This window comes from Pelobates fuscus, chromosome 12, assembly GCF_036172605.1.
Source record: "Pelobates fuscus isolate aPelFus1 chromosome 12, aPelFus1.pri, whole genome shotgun sequence".
NCBI lineage: Eukaryota > Metazoa > Chordata > Amphibia > Anura > Pelobatidae > Pelobates > Pelobates fuscus.
In genome coordinates, this window is record NC_086328.1 from 102,751,051 (window position 1) to 102,775,684 (window position 24,634).

At 43.2% G+C, this 24,634-nt stretch overlaps 1 protein-coding gene across 2 annotated transcripts in view; it reads left to right on the top strand.

Annotated features, from left to right (window-relative positions):
• Positions 1–3,093: 3,093 nt before the first annotated feature.
• The window catches only part of LOC134578662 (vitamin D 25-hydroxylase), a 28,984-nt gene continuing 7,443 nt past the window's right edge, over positions 3,094–24,634 (top strand). The window contains exons 1-2 of one of the 2 annotated variants that reach the window (XM_063437646.1): positions 3,094–3,357; positions 9,066–9,207. In XM_063437646.1, coding sequence (XP_063293716.1) covers positions 3,112–3,357; positions 9,066–9,207 — 388 coding nt within the window. In that variant the 5' untranslated portion in view covers positions 3,094–3,111. The remainder of the gene's footprint in view (positions 3,358–9,065; positions 9,208–24,634) is intronic. The other variant, XM_063437647.1, reaches the window with a different exon arrangement.

The following is a 24,634-nucleotide window of genomic DNA, read 5'->3' on the forward strand; positions in this document are numbered from 1 at the left end:
CAGGTGGCCCTTACTCACAAATGTTGAGGGGCCTCACGGATTGGTCCTGGGAAGACTCACAGATGGCAGGTGGAGATGGGACTGCGGTCTCTCTACCGGCCCTACAGGGATGCTGGGCAGTCGGCCCAGATCCCCAGCGGCAGTGTGCGTTACAGGGAGCTGAAGGTGCCGTTCTTGCTCCCCAGCGGCAGTCTACGGTGCAGGGAGAGGAGCCTGTTATCCCCTCTCCCCAGCGGTTGAAGGTGTGTAAGGGAGAGGAGTTTGTTATTCCCTCTCCCCAGCGGCAGCACAGCTCACCAAGGGGAGACAGTAAGCCCCTCACCAGCGCAGATGGGACCGTGGTCTCTGCGCCCTGCCTACAGGGAGTACAGAGGGTCAGCCCTGCTCCCCAGCGGCTGAAAGTGTGTAAGGGAGAGGAGTTTGTTACCCCCTCTCCCCAGTGGCAGCTTAGCACACCAAGGGGAGACAGTAAGCCCCACACCAGCGCAGATGGGACCGTGGTCTCTGCGCCCAAGTTACAGGGAGCTGAAGGGGCCGTCCTCCCTCCCCAGCGGCAGTGTGATTTGTTGGGAATTGGGAGCCCAGTCTCCATTCCCCAGCGGCAGAGTATCCAGCAGGGAATGGAGAGCCCAGCCCCCTTTCCCCCTCAGCAGGACTCTGTGCTGGGAGGAGAGACAGTCGGTCTCCCTCCGCAGAGACGGGAAGTATGTATGGGAGAGGAGATTGTTACCATCTCTCCCCAGCGGCAGATCATTAATGTACAGGGAATAGAGAGCCCAGTCTCCATTCCCCAGCGGCAGAGTGTTCTAATGGGAGAGGAGCTGGTTACCACCTCTCCCCAGCGGCAGCTTAATGTACCAGGGGGAGACTGTAAGCCCCACACCTGTGCAGATGGGACAGTGGTCTCTGCACTTCCAGCACAGGGGGTAGGGACGGTCGGTCCTGCCCCCCCACGACAGGGCTGTTTAGCCAAAGGGGAGACAGTCTGTCTCCAGCAGCAGAGCTGTGTACCCAGAGGGGAGACGGTCGGTCTCCCCCTCCCACAACCAGGCTACAATCAGGCTACTTCAGTGGTAGCGCTGGCACCAGGGCACAGTACCGCTGGTCTCTGCCCACTCAGCAACCCACCAAGGCAGACTACCAGTCCCCCACACAGCCGTGGTGAGGCACCTGGACCTGGACAAAGTTCTCCTCTACCCAGGTGTAGTAACCAGTTATTGTGGGTGGGAGGTACTGCTGTTTGTGCTTCATGGGTGGGTTGCTGGACTAACCAGGGCACGGACCGGCAGGAGGTCAGATACCCTGTTAGTCTGGGGGGTAAAGGGGAGAAGTGTGGCGAAACCGAACTCGCCACGTGTCCTTGGAGGGGGCTGCTTGCCCGCCTCTTGCCTTTGGACTATGGACCAGACTTTATGGGAATGTGATACCCCAGATAGCCATACCATGGAGCCTATCTATATAATGAAAGACTATGGGAAAGACTTTAGCTCCATGGCAATTGTACTGTGTGAGTAGGATCTGCGCGCTATTCGGTAGTTTTGTGCGTGCAGATCCCAGCTATCTGGGGATAGGTGAAATGTCTGTGTGTTATGTGTAAATGTGACTTTATGTATTTTAAAGTGTTTTATGTTGTTTTGCAACCATGTGGTTAATGGAGTCTGCCTTTAGTCCTGGGTAATTGGATTACTTCTCCAATTAACTCCAGGGCAGAAGGGAGGAAACCAGGGTGCATTGTGGGGATGTTTTTCTGCCAGCCAGAAAGGAACAAAAGATACTTTTAGTAACTTTTTAACCCCTGGTCGGATTCATGCCATTTTTTAATATGTTGTTCCCCTGAATGGATTGATTGTGGATATGTATTTTTATGTGAATGTGATGTATGGTTTTAAAGTTATGAAAGTTGTGTAAAAGTATATGTTACACTGTATGCATAATGGGATTATGTGTCACACTAAGGGGAGGTGATGTGTGGGAGGTAACATCTATGTCATTGGTTCTTTTATGCCTCCCCCTGGGTGTGGCCTGTATGTGTGAGTTGGAAATAAAAGCCAGGCTGGATGAGCCAGTCCAGAGTTCCTGTTTTACCCTCAAAGTGATGTGTCGTCTCATTATTGGGGGAAGGATTTATTGTATGCTGTTCCAGTTGACTGCTAGGAGTACAAGCCTATTCGTATTGTTCCTATTCAATGGTCTACAGCATTCATACGCTTGGGAGAATTTAAAGGTTTCTCGGATTCGGTGATTGTGGTGTCTGCCAGAGTGCTTGGAGTCCTCAGGTAGCACTAGGAGCATCCTTTAACGGAGGTACCCAGTCGGGGTGCCAGGCGATCCGTTACAGTGTGCATTTGTGTTTGTCAGTATGTGTGTCAGTATGTCAGTATGTGTGTCAGTATGTCAGTATGTGTATCACTGTGTGTCAGTGTTTCTCAGTATGTCAGTGTGTGTGTCAATTTGTGCCTGTGTGTGACAGTATGTGTGTCAGTATGTCAGTATGTGTATCACTGTGTGTCAGTGTGTCTCAGTATGTCAGTGTGTGTCAGTGTGTATGTTATTGTGTGTGTCAATTTGTGCCTGTGTGTGACAGTATGTGTGTCAGTTTGTCAGTATGTGTATCACTGTGTGTCAGTGTGTCTCAGTATGTCAGTGTGTGCTATTGTATGTGTCAGTTTATCAGCATTTACAATATCTACTCCAATATATTTGTTTATTTGGAATGTTGGCATACAGTTACAATGTTTCAGAATTCTATAACTTTAGGACTGATCACTGACCAATCAAGTTTTGGGGGCGGGTCCGGAACTCTGCGATGGCACGTGGAGGTTGGGAGGAGCCATGGAGGGGAGGGGTTGCTGGGCTTGTATATGTTTGTCTGGGAGGGGTTTGCTCTGTGTGGGCGTGTCCCTGTGTTAGTATTAATAATGTGGGCGGTGTTGCTGTATGTGGGCGTGTCCCTGGGGGGGTTGTCATTTTTAATAATGTGGGCGGTGTTGCTGTGTGTGGGCGTGTCCATGGGTTATTATTAATAATATGGGCGTGGTTTGTTCTGTGTGGGCGTGTCCATGTGTCACTATTAATAGAGGGGGGGGGGGATTAGTGGGTTCCAGCGCTAGGATGGATCAGGGGCCCCGGGAGCCGGGCATGTGGCCCTTGGCTCCGTTCCTGGGTCCGCTCTTGGCCCTCCTGGCCAGCTCGGCCGTGCTGCTGGTCACTGCGCTCACTGTCAGACACATCCTGAAACAGCGGAGACCCCGGGGCTTCCCTCCCGGCCCGCCTCGACTGCCCCTGATCGGGAACATCCTGGCCCTCGTGTCCTGTCCGCACGGATACATGAAGGATCAAAGTAAGATCCATGGAGAGGTATTAACCCTTCACCACCTTGGTACTACTGAAACAGCAGGGAAGGGGGGAAAGGAGCTGTGAGAGAGTGCACGGGGGGGGGAGGTGAGAGAGGGTGGGGGGAGGTGAGAGAGGGGGGGGGAGGTGAGAGAGGGGGGGGGAGGTGAGAGGGGGGGGGAGGTGAGAGAGTGCACTGGGGGGGGAGGTGAGAGAGTGCACTGGGGGGGGGAGGTGAGAGGTGAGAGAGTGCACTGGGGGGGGTGAGAGAGTGCACTGGGGGGGGGAGGTGAGAGAGTGCACGGGAGGGGAGGTGAGAGAGTGCACTGTGTGTGGGGGGTTAGGGTGTGAGAGAGTGCACTGTGGGGGGGGTAAGGGTGTGAGAGAGTGCACTGGGGGGTTAGGGTGTGAGAGAGTGCACTGTGTGGGGGGGGTAGGGTGTGAGAGAGTGCCTGGGGGGGGGGGAGAGTGCACTGTGGGAGGTGAGACCGGCTTACTGTGTAAAGTCAGATTTCTTAGAAGAGCAGAACTGTGTTGTTGTGTAATTCTTTCTATGAATTACTGTGCGGAATGCCTGGAATCTGTGTGTTTACTGTAAATAAATACTATGTCATGTGTCGGCACTTTGTGTAACTCTTTAAACTCCCAGGAAACGTGGAAACTTTCTAGAAGTTCTGTGAGTGTGTTTCTGACAGAGTGACAGTGTGTGTGTGCTGGAGGGGGTGGGGGGTTATTAGGGGACCCCACGATTTATGATCCCTGTGGATAGACTTGTTATCCAAAAGCCTAAACCCCACAGCATTTCCTGTCATTTTGTGACTTTTTCTCTTCTGGAGTTCTCGGTTTGTCTCGGTCAGTCACAAAGAGTAATGTAGAGTAGATCGCTTTCAAATAAATACAATCTCTGTATATCGCTATATAATAAATATTATCTCTATAGATTGCTACACAATATTGTATCTATATCCCTATACAGTAAGTATTAACTCTATACCTATATACAATAAGGTAAAGTAGTATTTCAAAACCTTCTAGTTTGGGATTTAAAGGAGCACTATAGTCCACTATAAAAGCAAGAAAGATGGGTCCCACAGCCTTTTTTTCTTGCTTTTATATTAGTTCGCCATTTAAAAAAAAAAAAAATCAGTGATTTTTATCATTAAAACTTACCTCCGTTCCAGCACCGAGCTCCTTGTCAGGCCATGCCCCCTTTTTAATAAAAATGACAAAAGAGCAGGGCTCTATCAGACGCTTCTCTCAGAGAAGCGTCATAGCTGTCTGGTGCGCATGCGTGGCTTAGCGCTGCACCAATTGGGTTCTTCATAGAGCGGCATTCAATGCCGCTCTATGAATGAACTGAGTGCTCTACTGCGCATGTGCACAGTATGCGCGTTCGCCAGCTGAGCTAACTGACTGGTCAGCTCGCTGTCTATTACTATCTATTTCTATCTACTTCTATCTCTATTACTATCTGTCAGGATCGGGACAGGGATCCAACACGCAGAGTACAAACAGGTGGTAGGTACGTATACCGGACCTTAGAATGGCCGGACTAACGTAAGGAGTAAGCAAAGAATGGTCTAGAGACAAGCCGAGGTCGGGGGAACGAGAGAGCAGGTAAGCGAGAGACAAGCCGAGTCAAAGGGTAATAGAGATAAGCAGGGTAGAACAAACAAGCCGGGTCAGAACCAAAGGGACAAATAGAAAACAAGAGCACTGAGTGACTAGACAAGCTAGAACCACGACAGGGCAATGAACAAATGCAGAAAGCCCTACTTTATACCCTGGTTCTAGATAGGAATCACGCCCCCGACGAGTCCTGATTCGTGCTCGGGACTTGATTGACAGGTCGGAACGGATTGTCGTCATGACGTCGGCTACTGAGCGCCGCGTCATAAAAGGAAGCGGATCCCTCGCGGCCGGCGTGTAAACGGCCGAGAGAACTGCGAGGAACGAGTGAGTCAGCCCCTCTGAGAGGATGAACGTCTAAGTGTCTCACCTCCTCCGAGGTAGAGACAACAGGTACCCTGACACTATCTATGTATTTAGATCTATCTCCTTATTTATTATTATTATTATTGTCATTTATATAGCGCCAACAGATTCTGTAGTGCTTTACTTCTATTTATCTTTCTTTCTATTTATATCCAACTCTCTATCTATTTATATCTATTTCCATCTCTCTATCTATTCATTTATTTCTATCTGACTCTCTCCCTCTTTTACTCTCTCCCTCTTTTACTCTCTTGCACTCACTCACTCTCGCAAAATCTCACATTCAGTTACTCACTCTCTCACTCACCCTTTTACTCTCTCTCTCCCTTTTACTCTCTCTCTCCCTTTTACTCTCTCTCTCTCTCCCTTTTACTCTCTCTCTCTCTCTCTCCCTTTTACTCTCTCTCTCCCTTTTACTCTCTCTCTCTCTCTCTCACTTTTACTCTCTCTCTCTCACTTTTACTCTCTCTCACTTTTACTCTCTCTCACTTTTACTCTCTCTCACTTTCACTATAAGTGTACTTATGGTTTGGATCCTTCTCCCTTCAGCCTGTCAGCCCCGAGCCGACGCTTTGTGTGCAGGAAATCTTTATCTCCCACACTGTCGGCTCTGACTGCTGACAGGCTCCGGGTTACTATGGGACACAGGAGGCGCGTTCACTGCCTCCTGTGTCCTGATAGCACATTTGATGTATTCAGCTAAGCGCGAAGACGTCAAACGTGAGTCCTGCGCATCAGGCAGGACTTGACTCGGAAGTCCCTCTGGTGGCCGTCTATGTGACTGCCACTGGAGGTGTTCCTAGATTCTAAGGGAAACACTGTATTTTCACTGAGAATAGTGTTTACATGAAACCTGAACAACCCCATTAAGCTGAAGTTGTTTAGGTGACTATACTTACCCTTTAAAGGGACACTATAGTCACCGGAACAACTATAGCTTAATGTAATTGTTCTGTTGAGTATAATCATTGCCTTCAGGCATTTTAATGCAAACACTGCCTTTTCAGCGTCTCCACGCTCTGCATGGGGACACTGAATTTCCTCATAGGGATGCCTTGATTCAGTGCATCTCCATGAGGAGGTGCTGAATGATTGGCCCCGCCACTGGCCGATTTTAGCCAATCCAAAGCTTTCCCCATGAGAAAGCATTTAATTGGCTAAAAATCGGCAATTCTGATGTCACCAAGGGGTCGGGGCCAGTGCTGACAGACCCGCGTGCGCTGGAAATTAGTTAAGTTTTAATTTCTTTTAAGGGGGCTAAGTGGGGGGGCAAGCCACCTAAATGGTGGGTTTAGCACTATAGGGTCAGGAATACATGTTTGTATAGTGTTCCTTTAAAAATATTTATTTGATAGAGAGCAGATTTGTTTTATGAATTGTTAATGTGTACATCAAAGAACCTTATTTATAGAACTTTATTTGTGGAATTGATTTCATTCACATACTTTGATATAGGGATCGGCCGATTATCGGTCTGGCCGATATTATCAGCTGATATTCTATATTTTCAGCAATATCGGTATCAGCCAATAAAGATACCGATCATGCAGACCAGGGCTGCCATCAGGGTCCTGGGGGGCCCAGCACACTCTGACTTGCCTTCCCAGCAGCTCCCCTGTCTAGCTCGCACAAGTCCCGCAGCCATCAGAGCGTGGCACGCAGGCCGCGAGAGTTAGACTGGGGAGCTGCTGGAAAGGGAAGAAATAGTGTTGCTGGGCCCTAGCTGCACAGTCCATGCCACCGGACCTCCAGGGAATGCCATATCCCCCCTCCCTGGCCAGGTAAGAAGAAGGGAGGGGGGACTAAGACTGTAAAAAAGTTACAAACATTAAAATGCCCCCACACCCTATTTTACACACACTACATGCCTAAACAAACACTCACTACACACACACACTGCATTCACTACACACACTGCATTCATTATATACACACACACACACACACACACACTCTGCATTCATTATATACACACTACACGAACGCACTCTGCATTCATTATATACACACTACACACACACACTCTGCATTCATTATATACACACTACACAAACACACTGCATTCACTATACACACTACACAAACACACACTGCATTCACTAATCAAATACTCTCACTCTCAGCGGTACATCATCTGTCTTTTTCTTCCACATACGGATTAAAAGACCAATACTTCCCTACGTATCCTATAAGCGGGGATTGTACCGCTGTATGCCATCCACACTAGAGCTAGTTCAGCTCTACTACACGTGAGTAGGATTACCATAGATCTCTTCTTCTTGCAATTCAACCCTTTTTTTTTTTATCAGACGTATTTGCACTATTATCTTTTTCTCTCTTTACATACGGATCCCGGAAAGCTGTCTTCACTTGATCCACATAGGCCGTCGGTGCCCCATCAGGCCCAACTAAAGACTTTAGTTTGGCACCACTTACTCTTTGGACTTTGTTCATTTTAGCTGTACTATAGTCAGCTTTGGTGCAACCTTCTTCTGTCTTGTCTTGTGTATTACTTTTGTCTACTTTACCTATTTATAGTATTGGTTTAATTTAGAGCTATTTCCTTCTTTTGTATATATTCTTGAAAACCTAAACATTCTGACTGGCATGTATATTTTATGCATTTGCCTTAATTAAAAAAAAAAAAAAAAATTGCAAAAAAATAAATAATAAACATGTTCAGTTAACAGTAAATTTGTGTAGAAATTGTTTATTTTTTCAAAATGGTAAATGTACAGAATATCGGTAAGTTATCGCCTAAGGGTTCACAGATTATCGGTATCTGCTCTAAATAAAATCAATATCGGTCGATCCCTACTTTGATCTACAATTGATAAACTAAAATGGTGCATTTAATTAATCTTCCATGTTAAAATGCATGTAGAACCCATCTTTATTGTAGTACTGTGATGTAGTGGTTGGCTTAACCTGATCTGGCCAAATAGTGGAACTGAAATCCCATATGTGTTTGCTAAGACAGATGATTTTAAGTAGCCATGTAAGATTTAAACAGCTTTTTGAAAACTGTCAAGACCTCAAATGTATCTTGAATCTCACAATGCATAAAGATAAAGGGACTCTGTAGACACTTGGATAATTTCATCTCAATGTAGTGGTCTGGGTGCCATGGCCCTGTCTAACCCTTTAATTTAAAGCATTGTGTTCTGCGGGTAGGTTTACAGTAGAGGGTCAAAATGCCTTCAGTGGCTGTCGATCTTAAACTCCATCAATTTTGATTCCATTTTCACAGAGACCATTTGATTGGCGCAATGTGGTCTTTTGCCAAGCATGCACAGTAGCCTCTCAATGCTTTACTATGGGAAAGCATTGGATTGGCTCATATCATCAAGATTGATGATCTCAGCCAAGGAGATGGGGCTGGCCATGGTGAAGGAGAAACAGTAAGCAAATCAACTTCATTGTTTTCCGTTCCCTGTAATAATTATACTCCGGTGAGTAGAAATTCACCCTTGGAGTGTATGCAATGGCGAGTAACTTTTATGGCCTGGATAGTTGCATAGGACATAAACCTTTTATGCCCTGACTATATAGCGAGTTAGGTAGGCATGTTTGTTTCCTTTGTAAGAGGTTGAGGGTTTCCCTTACATTAAGTGTTTGCAGCCGACACTTTTACATTTAAGTTGATATTTTTAGGGCTTATCCTATATTGTCTACTAAATAGAATATTTTGTGACCGATTTCCTTTTTCCATGCATTGATCATTTCTTCTCCCTCAGATATTCAGTCTGGACTTGGGTGGGATTTCTGCAGTTGTCGTAAATGGATATGATGCTATGAAGGAGTGCTTGGTGCGCCAGAGTGACGTATTTGCAGATCGCCCGTCTCTTCCTTTGTTTCACAAGTTGACTAAAATGGGAGGTAGGTTTCTTTTTTTTTTTTTTTTTATTTTTTTTTTTACCTGTTAAATGACCGTTTTTATGTCTCAGTTAGTAGAAGCACCAACTAGAATGGATGTGTGTCTGTCTGGATCTGGTAAAAACAAATAATGCTGATGTTTGTCAAACTTTGAAGTAAGGGAATCCTTGGGGAAATTATAAAAATAATAAGATGTCCTTTGTAATAAGAAAAAAGCTAAATCATGGGGGTTCACTAAAGCATATACGCAAAGACCATTACTGATCAAACTTCTTCAGGCTGTAGAATGGTCAACTTGGCATCCCAATGAAGCTGCTAGATGCTGAGCCAGGCCCTTGCTGGACATCTTCCAGTCTCTCAAAGAATACAATAATAACAGACATAGCATAATACTGTTGATATATAAGAAAGAGTGGAAGTATAAATAGTAGTTCACACTCACAAACCAAATTTGATTGTAGGCATATCTTATCAAACGATGTAAATCTCAAAGTTGGTGGACCATCATAGGATACATAGAAGGGAATAAGAAAGCAAAATAGTGCAGAGTATCTTGGTAAAAAATTACACTTTAATAATAAGGCACACTTACAGTGTTGTAGTGGCAAACAGGCATATAAAATCTACCGGTCTCAGGATCAGATGATAATTTCCACGATCAAATTCACCCGGTCAGAAGTAATAAAAATAATAAAACAGCCTAATCTAAACAATAAAAACGCTAACACTATCAATCAGCCCTACGCGTTTCGTCCAAACGTCCTTGGACTTCCTCAGGGGCAAAAACGTCCTTCTGTGTGTAGGTATAAAATTCCTTATGATGCTGGTGACTCTTTTAAATCCGTCCGGTTTGGCGCGCCCGGAGTGTCCTCCAATCGTCCGCTCGCTTCCGGGTTCGTCCGTATATAGTACTTCCGGGTGCGAGCCGATGACGTAACCGGATATGCGTCTCACGTCTCTCTTCCGGATTTGATGCGTTCCACCTGATGTGCGTTCCACCGCTCATTCATAGAGCGGAGAATAGCCACAAATAAAGAATAAATGAAACGATATGCAACAGTAATAGACTCTTAAGCATTATATTTTCTAAGAACTCAACTTAGAAAACTATTTACAACTATTTACAAAACCCTTAATAACTATACAAAATATAGTATAGAGATAGAAATTTAAATGAAAGTATATTATATTATACAGAAGCCATATGTTTAGTTTAACCACATTATCACAACATGTTATTGTCATTATTGAGGTGAGAGATAAAAAGAAAAAAGTTACATACAAACAAGAGGGTATTCATTAAAGAAAACAGACCAAATCAAAATCAACGTTGAGTCCCCTAGGTTGCATGGTTTGTAAGGTGTGTATCCAATATCCCTCTCTTTTTCTCAATAATGACATCAGGTCACCTCCTCTATCATCTAAAACTGCTTGTTCAATGATGGTACATTGGAGGGTATTGAGACTGAAATTTGGACATTTATTACAGTGCACTGGCACTGAATGGGTCAACAGGTGGTTTCTAATATTATGTCTATGTTCCTGGAACCTGACTTTGGCTTTTCTACCCGTTCTTCCCACATATTGTATCCCACACCCACATGTGAGTAGGTACACAACATGTGTCGAAAAACAGGATAGATTGCCTTTGATTTTAAACCTCTTCTTGTTGACTGTGCTTACAAAACTCGTGGTACTACTAAATTTATGATTACAACTAACACAGCTTCCACATGTGTGGTAACCTTCCCTGCATTTAGTTTTGTTCTTACCAGGTCTAAAAGTACTTGGCGCTAGAATTTGTTTAAGATTAACCCCTCTCCTAAAAATTACTTTAGGTAGATGGGGAATCTGTTGGTTAAGGTATTCATCTTCCATCAAAAGCCCCCAATGTTTTTTAATGATCCTTTGAATATCAAAAGCCTTAGAGCTATATTGCGTGTTAAAGGAGAAATCGAATGCAGAATTCCTAAGGACATCTTTCCTTTTGTCTATAAGGAGGTCCTTACGATCGATCCTTCCCACCCTATTAATTTCTGCGTCAAGAAGCTCTGAATTATAACCTTTCTCCAAAAAACGTCCTTTTAGGACCTTAGCTTGAGTAAGAAATGAGTCCAAATCACTGCAGTTTCTCCGCATCCTAATGAACTGGCTTTTGGGGACCCCCTTTAGCCAGTTAGGATGGTGTCCACTGCTGATATCGATAAAACTATTGATATCAGTGTTCTTAAAAAAAGTTTTAGTTTTAATGGCTCCGTTTTCAATATAGATAGACAGATCTAGGAAATCTATATCTGAGATACCTATCTTTGGAGTGAAGGTCAAGGACAAGGAGTTGTTGTTGACATAGGAGAAAAAATCCCTGAGTTCTTCTAAAGGACCGCGCCAGATGACGAGAACGTCATCTATATAACGTCTCCAGAGCACCAAGTTTCATAAATTTAGTAGTACCACGAGTTTTGTAAGCACAGTCAACAAGAAGAGGTTTAAAATCAAAGGCAATCTATCCTGTTTTTCGACACATGTTGTGTACCTACTCACATGTGGGTGTGGGATACAATATGTGGGAAGAACGGGTAGAAAAGCCAAAGTCAGGTTCCAGGAACATAGACATAATATTAGAAACCACCTGTTGACCCATTCAGTGCCAGTGCACTGTAATAAATGTCCAAATTTCAGTCTCAATACCCTCCAATGTACCATCATTGAACAAGCAGTTTTAGATGATAGAGGAGGTGACCTGATGTCATTATTGAGAAAAAGAGAGGGATATTGGATACACACCTTACAAACCATGCAACCTAGGGGACTCAACGTTGATTTTGATTTGGTCTGTTTTCTTTAATGAATACCCTCTTGTTTGTATGTAACTTTTTTCTTTTTTCTTTTTATCTCTCACCTCAATAATGACAATAACATGTTGTGATAATGTGGTTAAACTAAACATATGGCTTCTGTATAATATAATATACTTTCATTTAAATTTCTATCTCTATACTATATTTTGTATAGTTATTAAGGGTTTTGTAAATAGTTGTAAATAGTTTTCTAAGTTGAGTTCTTAGAAAATATCATAATGCTTAAGAGTCTATTACTGTTGCATATCGTTTCATTTATTCTTTATTTGTGGCTATTCTCCGCTCTATGAATGAGCGGTGGAACGCACATCAGGTGGAACGCATCAAATCCGGAAGAGAGACGTGAGACGCATATCCGGTTACGTCATCGGCTCGCACCCGGAAGTACTATGGACGGACGAACCCGGAAGCGAGCGGACGATTGGAGGACACTCCGGGCGCGCCAAACCGGACGGATTTAAAAGAGTCACCAGCATCATAAGGAATTTTATACCTACACACAGAAGGACGTTTTTGCCCCTGAGGAAGTCCAAGGACGTTTGGACGAAACGCGTAGGGCTGATTGATAGTGTTAGCGTTTTTATTGTTTAGATTAGGCTGTTTTATTATTTTTATTACTTCTGACCGGGTGAATTTGATCTTGGAAATTATCATCTGATCCTGAGACCGGTAGATTTTATATGCCTGTTTGCCACTACAACACTGTAAGTGTGCCTTATTATTAAAGTGTAATTTTTTACCAAGATACTCTGCACTATTTTGCTTTCTTATTCCCTTCTATGTATCCTATGATGGTCCACCAACTTTGAGATTTACATCGTTTGATAAGATATGCCTACAATCAAATTTGGTTTGTGAGTGTGAACTACTATTTATACTTCCACTCTTTCTTATATATCAACAGTATTATGCTATGTCTGTTATTATTGTATTGTAGATTCAATTTTGTCCATATCTATTGAGGACCCGGAGGAGTCCTTATCTACTATACATTTAGTACAAGGGTAATTGTTTTCTTGTTGTTCACTATTACCCACTAAGAGCGTGTCTTATTCACTAGGAGGTGAATCTACATTTTCTATATTTGAGTCTCTCAAAGAAGAAACTCTTTAACTTAGAAACATAGAATGTGACGGCAGATAAGAACCATTCGGCCCATCTAGTCTGCCCAATTTTCTAAATACTTTCATTAGTCTCTGGCCTTATCTTATAGTTAGGATAGCCTTATGCCTATCCCACGCATGCTTAAACTCCTTTACTGTGTTAACCTCTACCACTTCAGCTGGAAGGCTATTCCATGCATCCACTACCCTCTCAGTAAAGTAATACTTTCTGATATTATTTTTAAACCTTTGCCCCTCTAATTTAAGACTATGTCCTCTTGTTGTGGTAGTTTTTCTTCTTTTAAATATGGTCTCCTCCTTTACTGTGTTGATTACCTTTATGTATTTAAATGTTTCTATCATATCCCCCTGTCTCGTCTTTCCTCCAAGCTATACATGTTAAGATCTTTTAACCTTTCCTGGTAAGTTTTATCCTGCAATCCATGAACCAGTTTAGTAGCCCTTCTTTGAACTCTCTCTAAGGTATCAATATCCTTCTGAAGATACGGTCTCCAGTACTGCGTACAGTACTCCAAGTGAGATTTCACCAGTGTTATGTACAATGGCATGAGCACTTTCCTCTTTCTACTGCTAATACCTCTCCCTATACAACCAAGCATTCTGTTAGCATTTCCTGCTGCTCTATTACATTGTCTGCCTACCTTTAAGTCATCAGAAATAATCACCCCTAAATCCCTTTCCTCAGATGTTGAGGTTAGGACTCTATCAAATATTCTGTACTCTTCCCTTGGATTTTTCCATCCAAGATGCATTATCTTGCACTTATCTACATTAAATGTCAGTTGCCACAACTCTGACCATTTTTCTAGTTTACCTAAATCATTAGCCATTTGGCTTATCCCTCCTGGAAAATCAACCCTGTTACATATCTTAGTATCATCCGCAAAAAGACATACCTTACCATCAAGACCTTCTGCAATATCACTAATAAAAATATTAAAGCGAATGGGTCCAAGTACAGATCCCTGAGGTACCCCACTGGTGACAAGCCCAAGCTTCAAATTTACTCCATTGACTACAACCCTCTGTTGCCTGTCACTCAGCCACTGCCTTACCCATTCAACAATATTGGAATCCAAAGTTTTAGATTGCCGTTTATTGATAAGCCTTCTATGTGCAACAATGGCAAAAGCCTTACTGAAATCTAGGAAGAAATGTCTACTGCACCACTTCTCATTAGATTTTGAAAGGTTTTTTTTTACCATGACCTCTCTTGATTTTTCAAATTTCATTACAACAGGTAGAATACCACATCTTAAGTACAGTATCCATTTTGGTTGCTGATTTCTGTTTGAGAGCGGCCTTGCATACATACTGCATACAAAATTCCTGTATTTTCTGTATGTATTCTAATAAAGAGACTGAGGAAAGAAAAATAATAATAAAAAATAAAAAAAAAAATATATATATATATATATATATATATATATATATATACACAATCCAGCGCACTCGCATATTCACTAAACAATAATTTAAAATCTCACAGATTGTAATAGTTTTATTTAAAAACCATCCCACCTAGGCAAAACGTCCACAACGGTCCACCTGCCACAACGTCAATGTACGACTGCTGAGAATGGGGTACATTGACGCTGTGGCAGGCTTATGCAATATATGATCAGATAATGTAACTAAACCCCCATTATGTTTTGCCTAGGTGGGGTGCTTTTTAAATAAAACTATTCCAATCTGTGAGATTTGAAATCATTGTTTAGTGAATAAGCGTGTGCGCTGGATTGTGTTGTATCTTTTGACCCCAGCATCACCCTATAATGTATGCATGTTCAGGTGAGTCCAGGTATATATGTGTATATATTTTTTAGTCAAAACTCGAAAATGAAAAGCTGACAAAAACAAATCTCCCCCATAATATAAATATATTATTTACATAAATCTTTTTTTTTTTTTTCTTTGTTTTATTATTATTTTTTTTTTTTTTTATCAGTAAATAGAACAACCTATTGCAGTAGATTTGGAAATCACTGCCACAAAAAACAACAAACATGGTTGATTGGTTAACACAGGTTAAAGTATTGCAGCAATTGGGCAGGGGGGTAGTGAATTATGAACAAAGCTCCATGGCTAGAATGTATTCACCTAAAAGTGCTTAGGTTGCTTAGTGTGGAAATATCCATACCACTGTTTTTACATTTTCAGCATTTTTTTTTTTCTTACAGGAGTTTTATCAGAGGAAAAGAGAAAAGCAGATATGGTTACTATATTTAAAAAAAAAAAAAAAAATCTAAATCTTAACATGGAAGCTACAGACCTGTAGTTGGGAAATTTATTTTAAGGGTTGTTAAGGTATATTCATTTTCAACACAAATCAACAGGGTTTTATGAAAGACTGAACATGTCAAACTAACTTAATTTCATTCTTTTAAGAAGTTCTGGGTCTGTAACCATTTTACTAGAGACAATGTAAGTCCTATGTCAGTCAGTATTTGCAGTCAATGTAAAACTGGGTAAGGTAATACAATGTGAGCAGGACAGCGATTAGACAACCGTGAGTTAAATACAAAGTTACTCATTTTGGGATGAGTAGAAACCTAAACCCTAAATGGTACAGAAAATGAGAAAAAATTGGGAATCGTTTTAGACAGCACACTAAGCAACAACGTGCAATGGCACATGGCATTTACTAAGGCAATTTGAAGATACAGTCCAAGCATAACATCTCTACGAAGGAGATTCTGGGCGTCCTTTAACAATATACGAGCATTTTAACCCCAAACTTTCCAAACTCTTGCCTCTCCTCTGTCACCTGGTCAATGGAAATGTCTGAGGCTTCAATGAGGAACCAAGGAGATGAGGAGGGCTGGGCGTCAGACAGGGCATACGTTAATTACCGTTTAGTGAATGGAATGCTAATGAAATGTCAGTAATGGAGGTTTAATGGGTCATACCATTCCTACAGTCAGGGGGAGGAGTGAATGGGCTCTATTATTTTACTGTCCGCATTACATTAGCAGTCCAGAGACTTATTAAAGATCGGTATACAGCTGGGGGGCTAACACCTTCTTTAGGTTCCTCCTGGTGCAGGATTGCCCCCCCCCCCCCAGCCTATACCAGGGGAGGCACCCAATGGCACAGTTTTCCTAAACACACTGTGAGTGTATTTCAAAAAAGTGCAGATACATTATATCCAACTGTATAACACTATGTTTGGCTTATTTGGTTGTTTTTTTTTTTTGTAGAGGTCTAGCTGACTCGCAAATATCGTTGCGTTTTTTACATTGCATTTTCAGTAAGCTGAACTGCACATTGTATGCCTTCAGGCTCTTCCTATAAGTGTCAGGATCGGGACAGGGATCCAACACGCAGAGTACAAACAGTAGCCAGATACGTATACCGGACCTTAGAATGGCCGGACTAACGTAAGTAGTACAGTATAGAATGGTCAAAGACAAGCCGAGGTCGAGGGTAACAGAAGACAGGTAAGCGAGAGACAAGCCGAATCAAGGGTAACAGAGATAAGCAGAGTAAGGTAAACAAGCCGGGTCAAAACCAAAAAGGATAATAGAATACACAAGCACTGAGTGACTAGAACAAGCTAGAACCACGACAGGGCAATGAGCTAATGAAAGAAGCTCTGTTAAATACCCTGTTCAGAGCAGTAACCACGCCTCCGAGGCGTCCTGATTGGTCCTGCAGCAATTGAGTGACAGGTCGTTCCGGAGGAGTGTCCTGATGACAACTTCCTGCCTAGATGCTGTAAAAGGCAGTCACTCCCTCGCGGCCAGCCTTGCATGACCGGATAGACCGTGGGGAAGGGAGCCATCAGGCCGTCTGGATGGAGGAACAGCTAAGTCTCTACCTCTTTCGGAGGTAGAGACCACAGGTACCCTGACAGTACCCCCCCTCTCAGATACGCCCACCGGGCGGAATACACCAGGGCGAGAAGGGAATCTAGAGTGAAACGCCCTGCGGAGATGGGGAGCATGCACCTCCTCCTGAGGTACCCAACTTCTCTCCTCAGGACCATAACCCTTCCAATCGACCAGATATTGCAGTTTCCCCCGGGAGATTCGAGAATCAACGATGGAATTGACCTCATACTCCTCCTGACCCTCCACCTGAACTGAGCGGGGAGGGGCGATCGTGGAGGAGAACCTGTTACATATTAATGGTTTTAGCAAGGAAACATGAAATGAATTAGGAATGCGTAAGGCATTAGGCAACGCTAAACGATACGCAACTGGGTTAATTTGAGACAGTACCCTGTAAGGTCCAATATATCGAGGAGCAAACTTCATAGACGGCACTTTTAACCGAATGTTTCTAGTACTTAACCATACTCTATCGCCTGGAACAAACACCGGTGCTGCCCTTCTACGTTTGTCAGCGTGTCTTTTAACCAGCGTAGAATTGTGCAGAAGGATTTGTCGAGTTTGATCCCACAACTTTCTTAAATTGGCAACATGAACATCCACCGACGGTATCCCTTGAGAAGAAGACTCCGAAGGAAGGATGGAAGGATGAAAGCCATAATTCAAGAAAAAAGGGCTAGAATGCGTAGAATCACAAATGAGATTGTTATGTGCAAACTCCGCCCAAGGAATCAAACCGACCCAATCGTCCTGGTGTTCTGAAACAAAACAACGTAAATATTGTTCAACTTTTTGGTTAGTGCGTTCAGCAGCTCCATTGGACTGATGATGATAGGCAGAGGAGAAATTCAATTTGATGCCTAGTTGGGAGCAGAATGGTCTCCAAAAACGGGAAACAAATTGGGAGCCTCTGTCAGAGACAATTTGGGAAGGTATCCCATGCAAACGGAAAATCTCCCTGGCGAATATCTCCGCTAATTCGGGCGAAGATGGGAGTTTAGGTAAGGGAATGAAGTGAGCCATTTTAGTAAATCTGTCTACCACAGTGAGGATGACAGTCTGCTTTTTAGAAATAGGCAAATCAACAATGAAGTCCATTGCCAGGCAGGACCAAGGCTTTTCAGGAACCTCTAAAGGGTGCAGAAATCCGCATGGAAGCGAATGGGGTAGCTTGGTCTTGGTACAAACTTCACATGCCCCGATGAATTCTTTAATATCCTTGCGTAAGTCAGGCCACCAAAAATCTTTAGAGACCAGCGCATAAGTCTTGCGGATGCCAGGATGCCCAGCCACCTTGCTGTTATGGAGACAGCGTAGCACCTCCAGTTGGAGAGCGGCAGGAACGAAGTGTCGATCCCCAGGAGTCTGTTTGGGTGCCAAATGCTGAAACTTCATGATCTCAGAAAGCAATGGAGAGTGAATCCTGAGATTCGTGTTCGCGATGATATTCCCCTTAGGAACTATGGAGGACAGAAGTGGTTCAGTTATAGTGGATGGTTCATATTGACGAGACAAAGCATCGGCTTTAGAGTTCTTAGAACCAGGTCTATACGTAAGAACATAATTAAAGTGAGTGAGGAACAAAGCCCAGCGAGCCTGCCTGGCGGACAAGCGCTTAGCCTCCCCAATATAAGACAAGTTCTTATGATCCGTTAGAATAGTAACAGGGTGTAGTGTCCCTTCCAGTAAATGTCTCCACTCCTTTAAAGCCTTAATGACCGCTAACAGTTCCCTCTCCCCGATGTCATATCTGCTCTCAGGCCCAGAAATTTTTTTAGAGAAGAAACCACAAGGGTGTAACGGTTTATCCACCCCTAACCTTTGAGACAGAACAGCCCCAACTCCTGTCTCAGAAGCATCGACCTCGAGCAAGAAAGGCAGAGTCGTATCAGGATGAACTAGAATGGGAGCTGAGGCAAAAAGTTCCTTGAGAGTCTTAAAAGCAACAAGAGCTTCCTCAGACCAGAACTTAGTATCAGCCCCTTGTTTGGTCATATTGGTAATAGGCGCAATGATAGAGGAGTAACCCTTAATGAAGCGCCTATAGTAGTTGGAAAAACCAATAAACCTTTGGATAGCCTTGAGTCCTTTTGGGCAAAGGCCAGTCTAAAATAGATTGGAGTTTACCAGGATCCATTTTAAAACCTTCCCCAGAAATCACGTACCCAAGAAAGTCTACCTGAGACTGATCAAAACTGCACTTCTCCAATTTGCAGTATAGACCATGTTGCAGAAGTTTGTGTAACACCTTTCTGACCTGTCTATGGTGAGTCTCAATCTCCTTAGAGTGTATTAGTATGTCGTCCAGGTAAACAATAACACAATCATGCTGAAACTCCCTAAGTACCTCATTAATCAAATCTTGAAATACTGCAGGAGCATTGCATAGTCCAAATGGCATAACAGTGTATTCGTAATGGCCATACCGGGTATTGAATGCCGTCATCCACTCGTGACCTTGCTGGATTCTCACCAAATTGTAAGCCCCTCTGAGATCTAACTTGGTGAAGATTTTGGAGCCCTTAAGACGATCAAATAACTCGGTAATCAGTGGGATAGGATAGGCATTTCTGACAGTTATTTTATTCAAGCCTCGGTAATCGATACAAGGTCTCAGCGTGCCATCCTTCTTCTTAATGAAAAAGAACCCCGCCCCGGCCGGAGAAGAAGACCTCCTGATGAATCCCTTTTCTAAATTCTCCTGAATATACTCCTCTAGAACCGAGTTTTCCTGAACAGACAAAGGATATACATGGCCCCTCGGAGGCATAGTCCCGGGTAGAAGCTTAATTTTACAGTCAAATGACCTGTGTGGCGGCAAAGAATCGGCATTCTTCTTGTCAAACACTGCCCTTAAGTCTAGGTAAAGGTCTGGTATTTGTCTTTCTGTGGCCTGAGTAGGGTTCTCCTGTATGTTAATATTAGCTAATGGAGAAACCTTGCACAAACACCGATCCTGGCAGCCCTGGCCCCACGAGAGTATCTCCCCTAACTCCCAATCGATAATAGGGTTATGTTCTTTCAACCATGGGTACCCCAGAACTATGGGAACGGAAGGAGACGAAATGAGCAGAAGAGATAAATTCTCCACGTGTAGGATACCAACATTTAAATCAATGGGTATGGTCTCACGAAAGATAACAGGGTCTAGTAGTGGTCTACCATCTATGGCCTCAACGGCCAAGGGTGTCTCCCTTAGCTGGGATGGGAAATTGTTTTTACTAGCAAAGGCTTGGTCGATAAAATTCTCAGCAGCACCGGAATCTATCAAAGCCATAGCCCTTACTACTTCCCTCCCGCAAGTTAAGGAAACTGGTAGCAGAAGCCTGTGATCTTTATAATTAGGAGTAGAGGACAAAATAGAAACACCCAAGGCCTGTCCTCTAGAGAGACTTAGGTGCGAGCATTTCCCGGGCGGTTAGAACAGTTCGAGAGTAAATGACCTTTAGCTCCACAATACATACACAAACCCTCTCTTCTCCTGTACTGTTTTTCCTCCTCAGAGAGGCGGGTATACCCTATCTGCATAGGTTCAGGAAGCAAAGATACCGTGGAGTCAGGACTTGGAAAAGCGGAGGCTAACCTAAAAGAAGGTCTCCGGTTCCTCTCTCGAGTGTTCTGTCTCTCTCTTAAACGTTCATCTATACGAGAGATGAACGAAATTAAATCCTCTAAATTCTCAGGGAGTTCTCTGGTAGCAACCTCATCAAGGATTACTTCAGATAAGCCATTCAAAAATACATCCATATACGCCTGCTCATTCCACTTGACTTCTGACGCCAGAGACCTGAACTCTAGTGCATAATCCACCAGTGTTTGGTTCTCCTGTCTCAGACGCAACAGTAATCTGGCTGCATTAACCTTTCTACCTGGAGGGTCAAATGTTCTTCTAAAAGCAGCTACAAAGGCGTTATAGTTATAAACTAATGGGTTATCGTTCTCCCATAATGGGTTGGCCCATCTCAGAGCTTTCTCAATAAGTAGGGTGATAATAAATCCTACCTTTGCCCTATCTGTAGGATAAGAGCGAGGTTGCAATTCAAAGTGGATACTAATTTGGTTTAAGAAACCACGACACTTCTCAGGAGACCCACCATAGCGTACTGGGGGGGTAATGCGAGAAGAAGCACCCACTGTGGCTACCTCTAGACCTGAACCGACAGGAGAAACAGGGGTATTACGTATCTCCTCTGGTGGGTTATTGGCACGAGATAATAGAGCCTGTAGCGCAAGCGCCATCTGATCCATTCTGTGATCCATGGCTTCAAACCTAGGATCAGGAGAAGCAAGCTGACTGCTTGTACTTGCAGGATCCATTGGCCCTGTCGTAATGTCAGGATCGGGACAGGGATCCAACACGCAGAGTACAAACAGTAGCCAGATACGTATACCGGACCTTAGAATGGCCGGACTAACGTAAGTAGTACAGTATAGAATGGTCAAAGACAAGCCGAGGTCGAGGGTAACAGAAGACAGGTAAGCGAGAGACAAGCCGAATCAAGGGTAACAGAGATAAGCAGAGTAAGGTAAACAAGCCGGGTCAAAACCAAAAGGGATAATAGAATACACAAGCACTGAGTGACTAAAACAAGCTAGAACCACGACAGGGCAATGAGCTAATGAAAGAAGCTCTGTTAAATACCCTGTTCAGAGCAGTAACCACGCCTCCGAGGTGTCCTGATTGGTCCTGCAGCAATTGAGTGACAGGTCGTTCCGGAGGAGTGTCCTGATGACAACTTCCTGCCTAGATGCTGTAAAAGGCAGTCACTCCCTCGCGGCCAGCCTTGCATGACCGGATAGACCGTGGGGAAGGGAGCCATCAGGCCGTCTGGATGGAGGAACAGCTAAGTCTCTACCTCTTTCGGAGGTAGAGACCACAGGTACCCTGACAATAAGCAAGTTATTTGACCATTTTATCTAGCAATATTGAAAGGAACACTATAGGATCAGGAACACAAACATTGTCAATTCTGATCTCGGCCAAGGAGGTGGGTTAGGAGGTGGAGCCATATCAACATCTTCTCATAGAGATGCATTGAAACAATGAATCTCTATGGGGAAAGGTCACCGTGGAGCCAGTCGCGACGGCCTAAGTCTGCAACTAGGCATGTGCGGTAATATCACAATGCTATCTAGTGTGGGCATATGATGTGTCCCCCAGGGCCTTCATCTGCCCAACCTGGCAATACCTAAGACGTAAATCTGGGCAAAAAATATAAAGGTGTGAAATGTTGAATCTAGAGGCATTTGGGGGTGACTACTTGGACCTTGAAATGTAGTTGGGAGGGGGGTTAAAAAACCAAACGGATGCACCCATGACCATGCCGCTTTAACTATGTGCAAATTGTTTATTGAAAACCGAATTCTAAAATGTAGTAAAATATGTCAAATAGAGTTGTATTCATTTGCAGTTATGTTGCCTAAAATACATCCGCTTATTGAATAAACCATATAAACATACAGAATACATTGTTTTAAATATATGGAGTGAAAATCTAAATCACAAATTCACCCCTATTACCATGGCTTTGGCTTTTACATTTTAAAATGCATGGAAATATTTATTTCATAGGGTCCTGGCATGTCATTGGACATTAAGGGGTTAAATAGGTTAGCTCCTTTTGAATGTGTAATAGGTTTCTGCTCTGATCCAGAGAACTGACATGATAAGATACCTAGCTAGTACGTTCTGTCCCTGCGTCTTGGCTTAATGTGGCTTATTAATCTTCTGGCGCCAGTCACTTAGCGTTGGATACGACACATAATGCAGTTTATTGTTCATTTCTGCACTATCTGTTTTAACCGTGGCTAATTGAAAGTACTGCTTTTTAATTGAGAACAGAAGATGCAAGCGGATGCTGTTAAAGAAGATACTGTCTGATTTCACAGAACCTGTTATCTGCTTGTCTGATGTCGGGATAAACTCTTTGCACAGACTGTTCGCTTGTAAAGATTTCACGCAGTCCTTCTCTGAATATCTTGTGTACTATATAGACGGAAGGGGAGATTTGTGGTGTCGCTTTATTGCAAACAGTGACACCAATGGCAGAGGGATTTATTTAATCTAGCTTTCAGGAAATGGATTTGAAGCCTTTGTAAGGGATCCTTAATCACATACTTAATGGTCAGTCTATTGGACAGCATTTGGTGCCGGTGATTGGCTGGTAGGGCCCAAGCCGTGCTTCCCTATTAGCCAAGTAGGTTAAGAGGGGAGAGAGGAAGTTTGCACAACACTCACCTGGGGGGACAAACCTTCAGTGTTAAACCGTTCTCGGGGACTCCAAGCACCACAACAACTTAATTAGATGAGTCTTTCTTTTCTAAACCGGTTGAATAAAAAGGTACCCAAAACGGGGAACAAAATTTTAATATATCAGATTCAATACAACACCCTGACCAGTACTTTTACTGAGAACGCTATTAAGTTTGTTTGACAGGGTCAGTCTTTCAAAAATCCTGGCTGATTACTACTATTGACCTCACTGTTCAAAATTCATTCCATTAATAACCTTTACAATAACTGCATGGATGTTAAGCTCTTGGGTCTATAAATCCCATGTACATAATTGATCCATTTTTAAATAGCAACACTATATCTGCTTTTCTGCATTTCTAGGATACTTGAAAGATTAAAAAAACATATATTTATTTTTCTTTCAATATCTGTTTTGCTTCTGTAAATTTGGGTCCTTGAGGGTATACTTTAATACCAGTAGAGTTGTTCTAGAAGGTAAGATGTATTTAGTGTGGAGACCTTAAAATAAAAATGATGTGGGGTCCTCCAAATACCAAGACTGACCAGGGCCCTTTTTGTACTCCAGAGTAGAGTGAATAATTTAATTGTGAGGGTTCTGATAATTTCCTACCCGTTCGCCAGACCAGGTAAGTAGATGGTAAGAAGAATCTGACATGCATCCTAGCTCTAATAAAAACCTCCATAAATGCCTATGGAATTCTCCATGCCCTGTTCCAAATATCTGCGAGCTACTTCTCCCCCTCACCTGCTCAATTCACAAAAGCTAGAATAGTTTGTAGCCACCCCAATACTGAGGAATGTAAAATTAAAGGGACACTCCAGACCCCTAAAGCAGTTTAGTTTGCCAAAGCATCTGCCTTGTAAAGACGTCTCATTGAGCTGCACTTATTTTTTATTATATGGGTAGTGGAATCTCCCTTTCTTCTAAAGCCAATATTAAAACACACCACAACCGTAAACACTTATTATAATAAAAATAACTAAATGCTATAATTTTCTAATGTCCTGCCACACTCTACTAGACAACTTAGATTTTTAGAAAGATCAGTGTCTACATGCAGAGCGTGGAGAAGCTGAATGGCAGTATGCAGCACTGCCACAGGAAGCACCTCCAGGGGCCATCTGAGGAGTGGCCACTGCAGGTGTCCCTAGGCTTTAATGTAAACATTGCCTTTTCTCTGAAAAAACAGTTTCCATGAAAATGCCTGGGGAGGACTGACTATACTCACCAGAAAAACTACAATGAGCTGTAGTTGTTCTGGTGACTATAGTGTCCCTTTGCAGGGTGAGATCAAATAAATACAGTTTTTAGATTTTATTTTATTTTTTAATCTTTTTGTCACCTCTAAATGTCTTTTT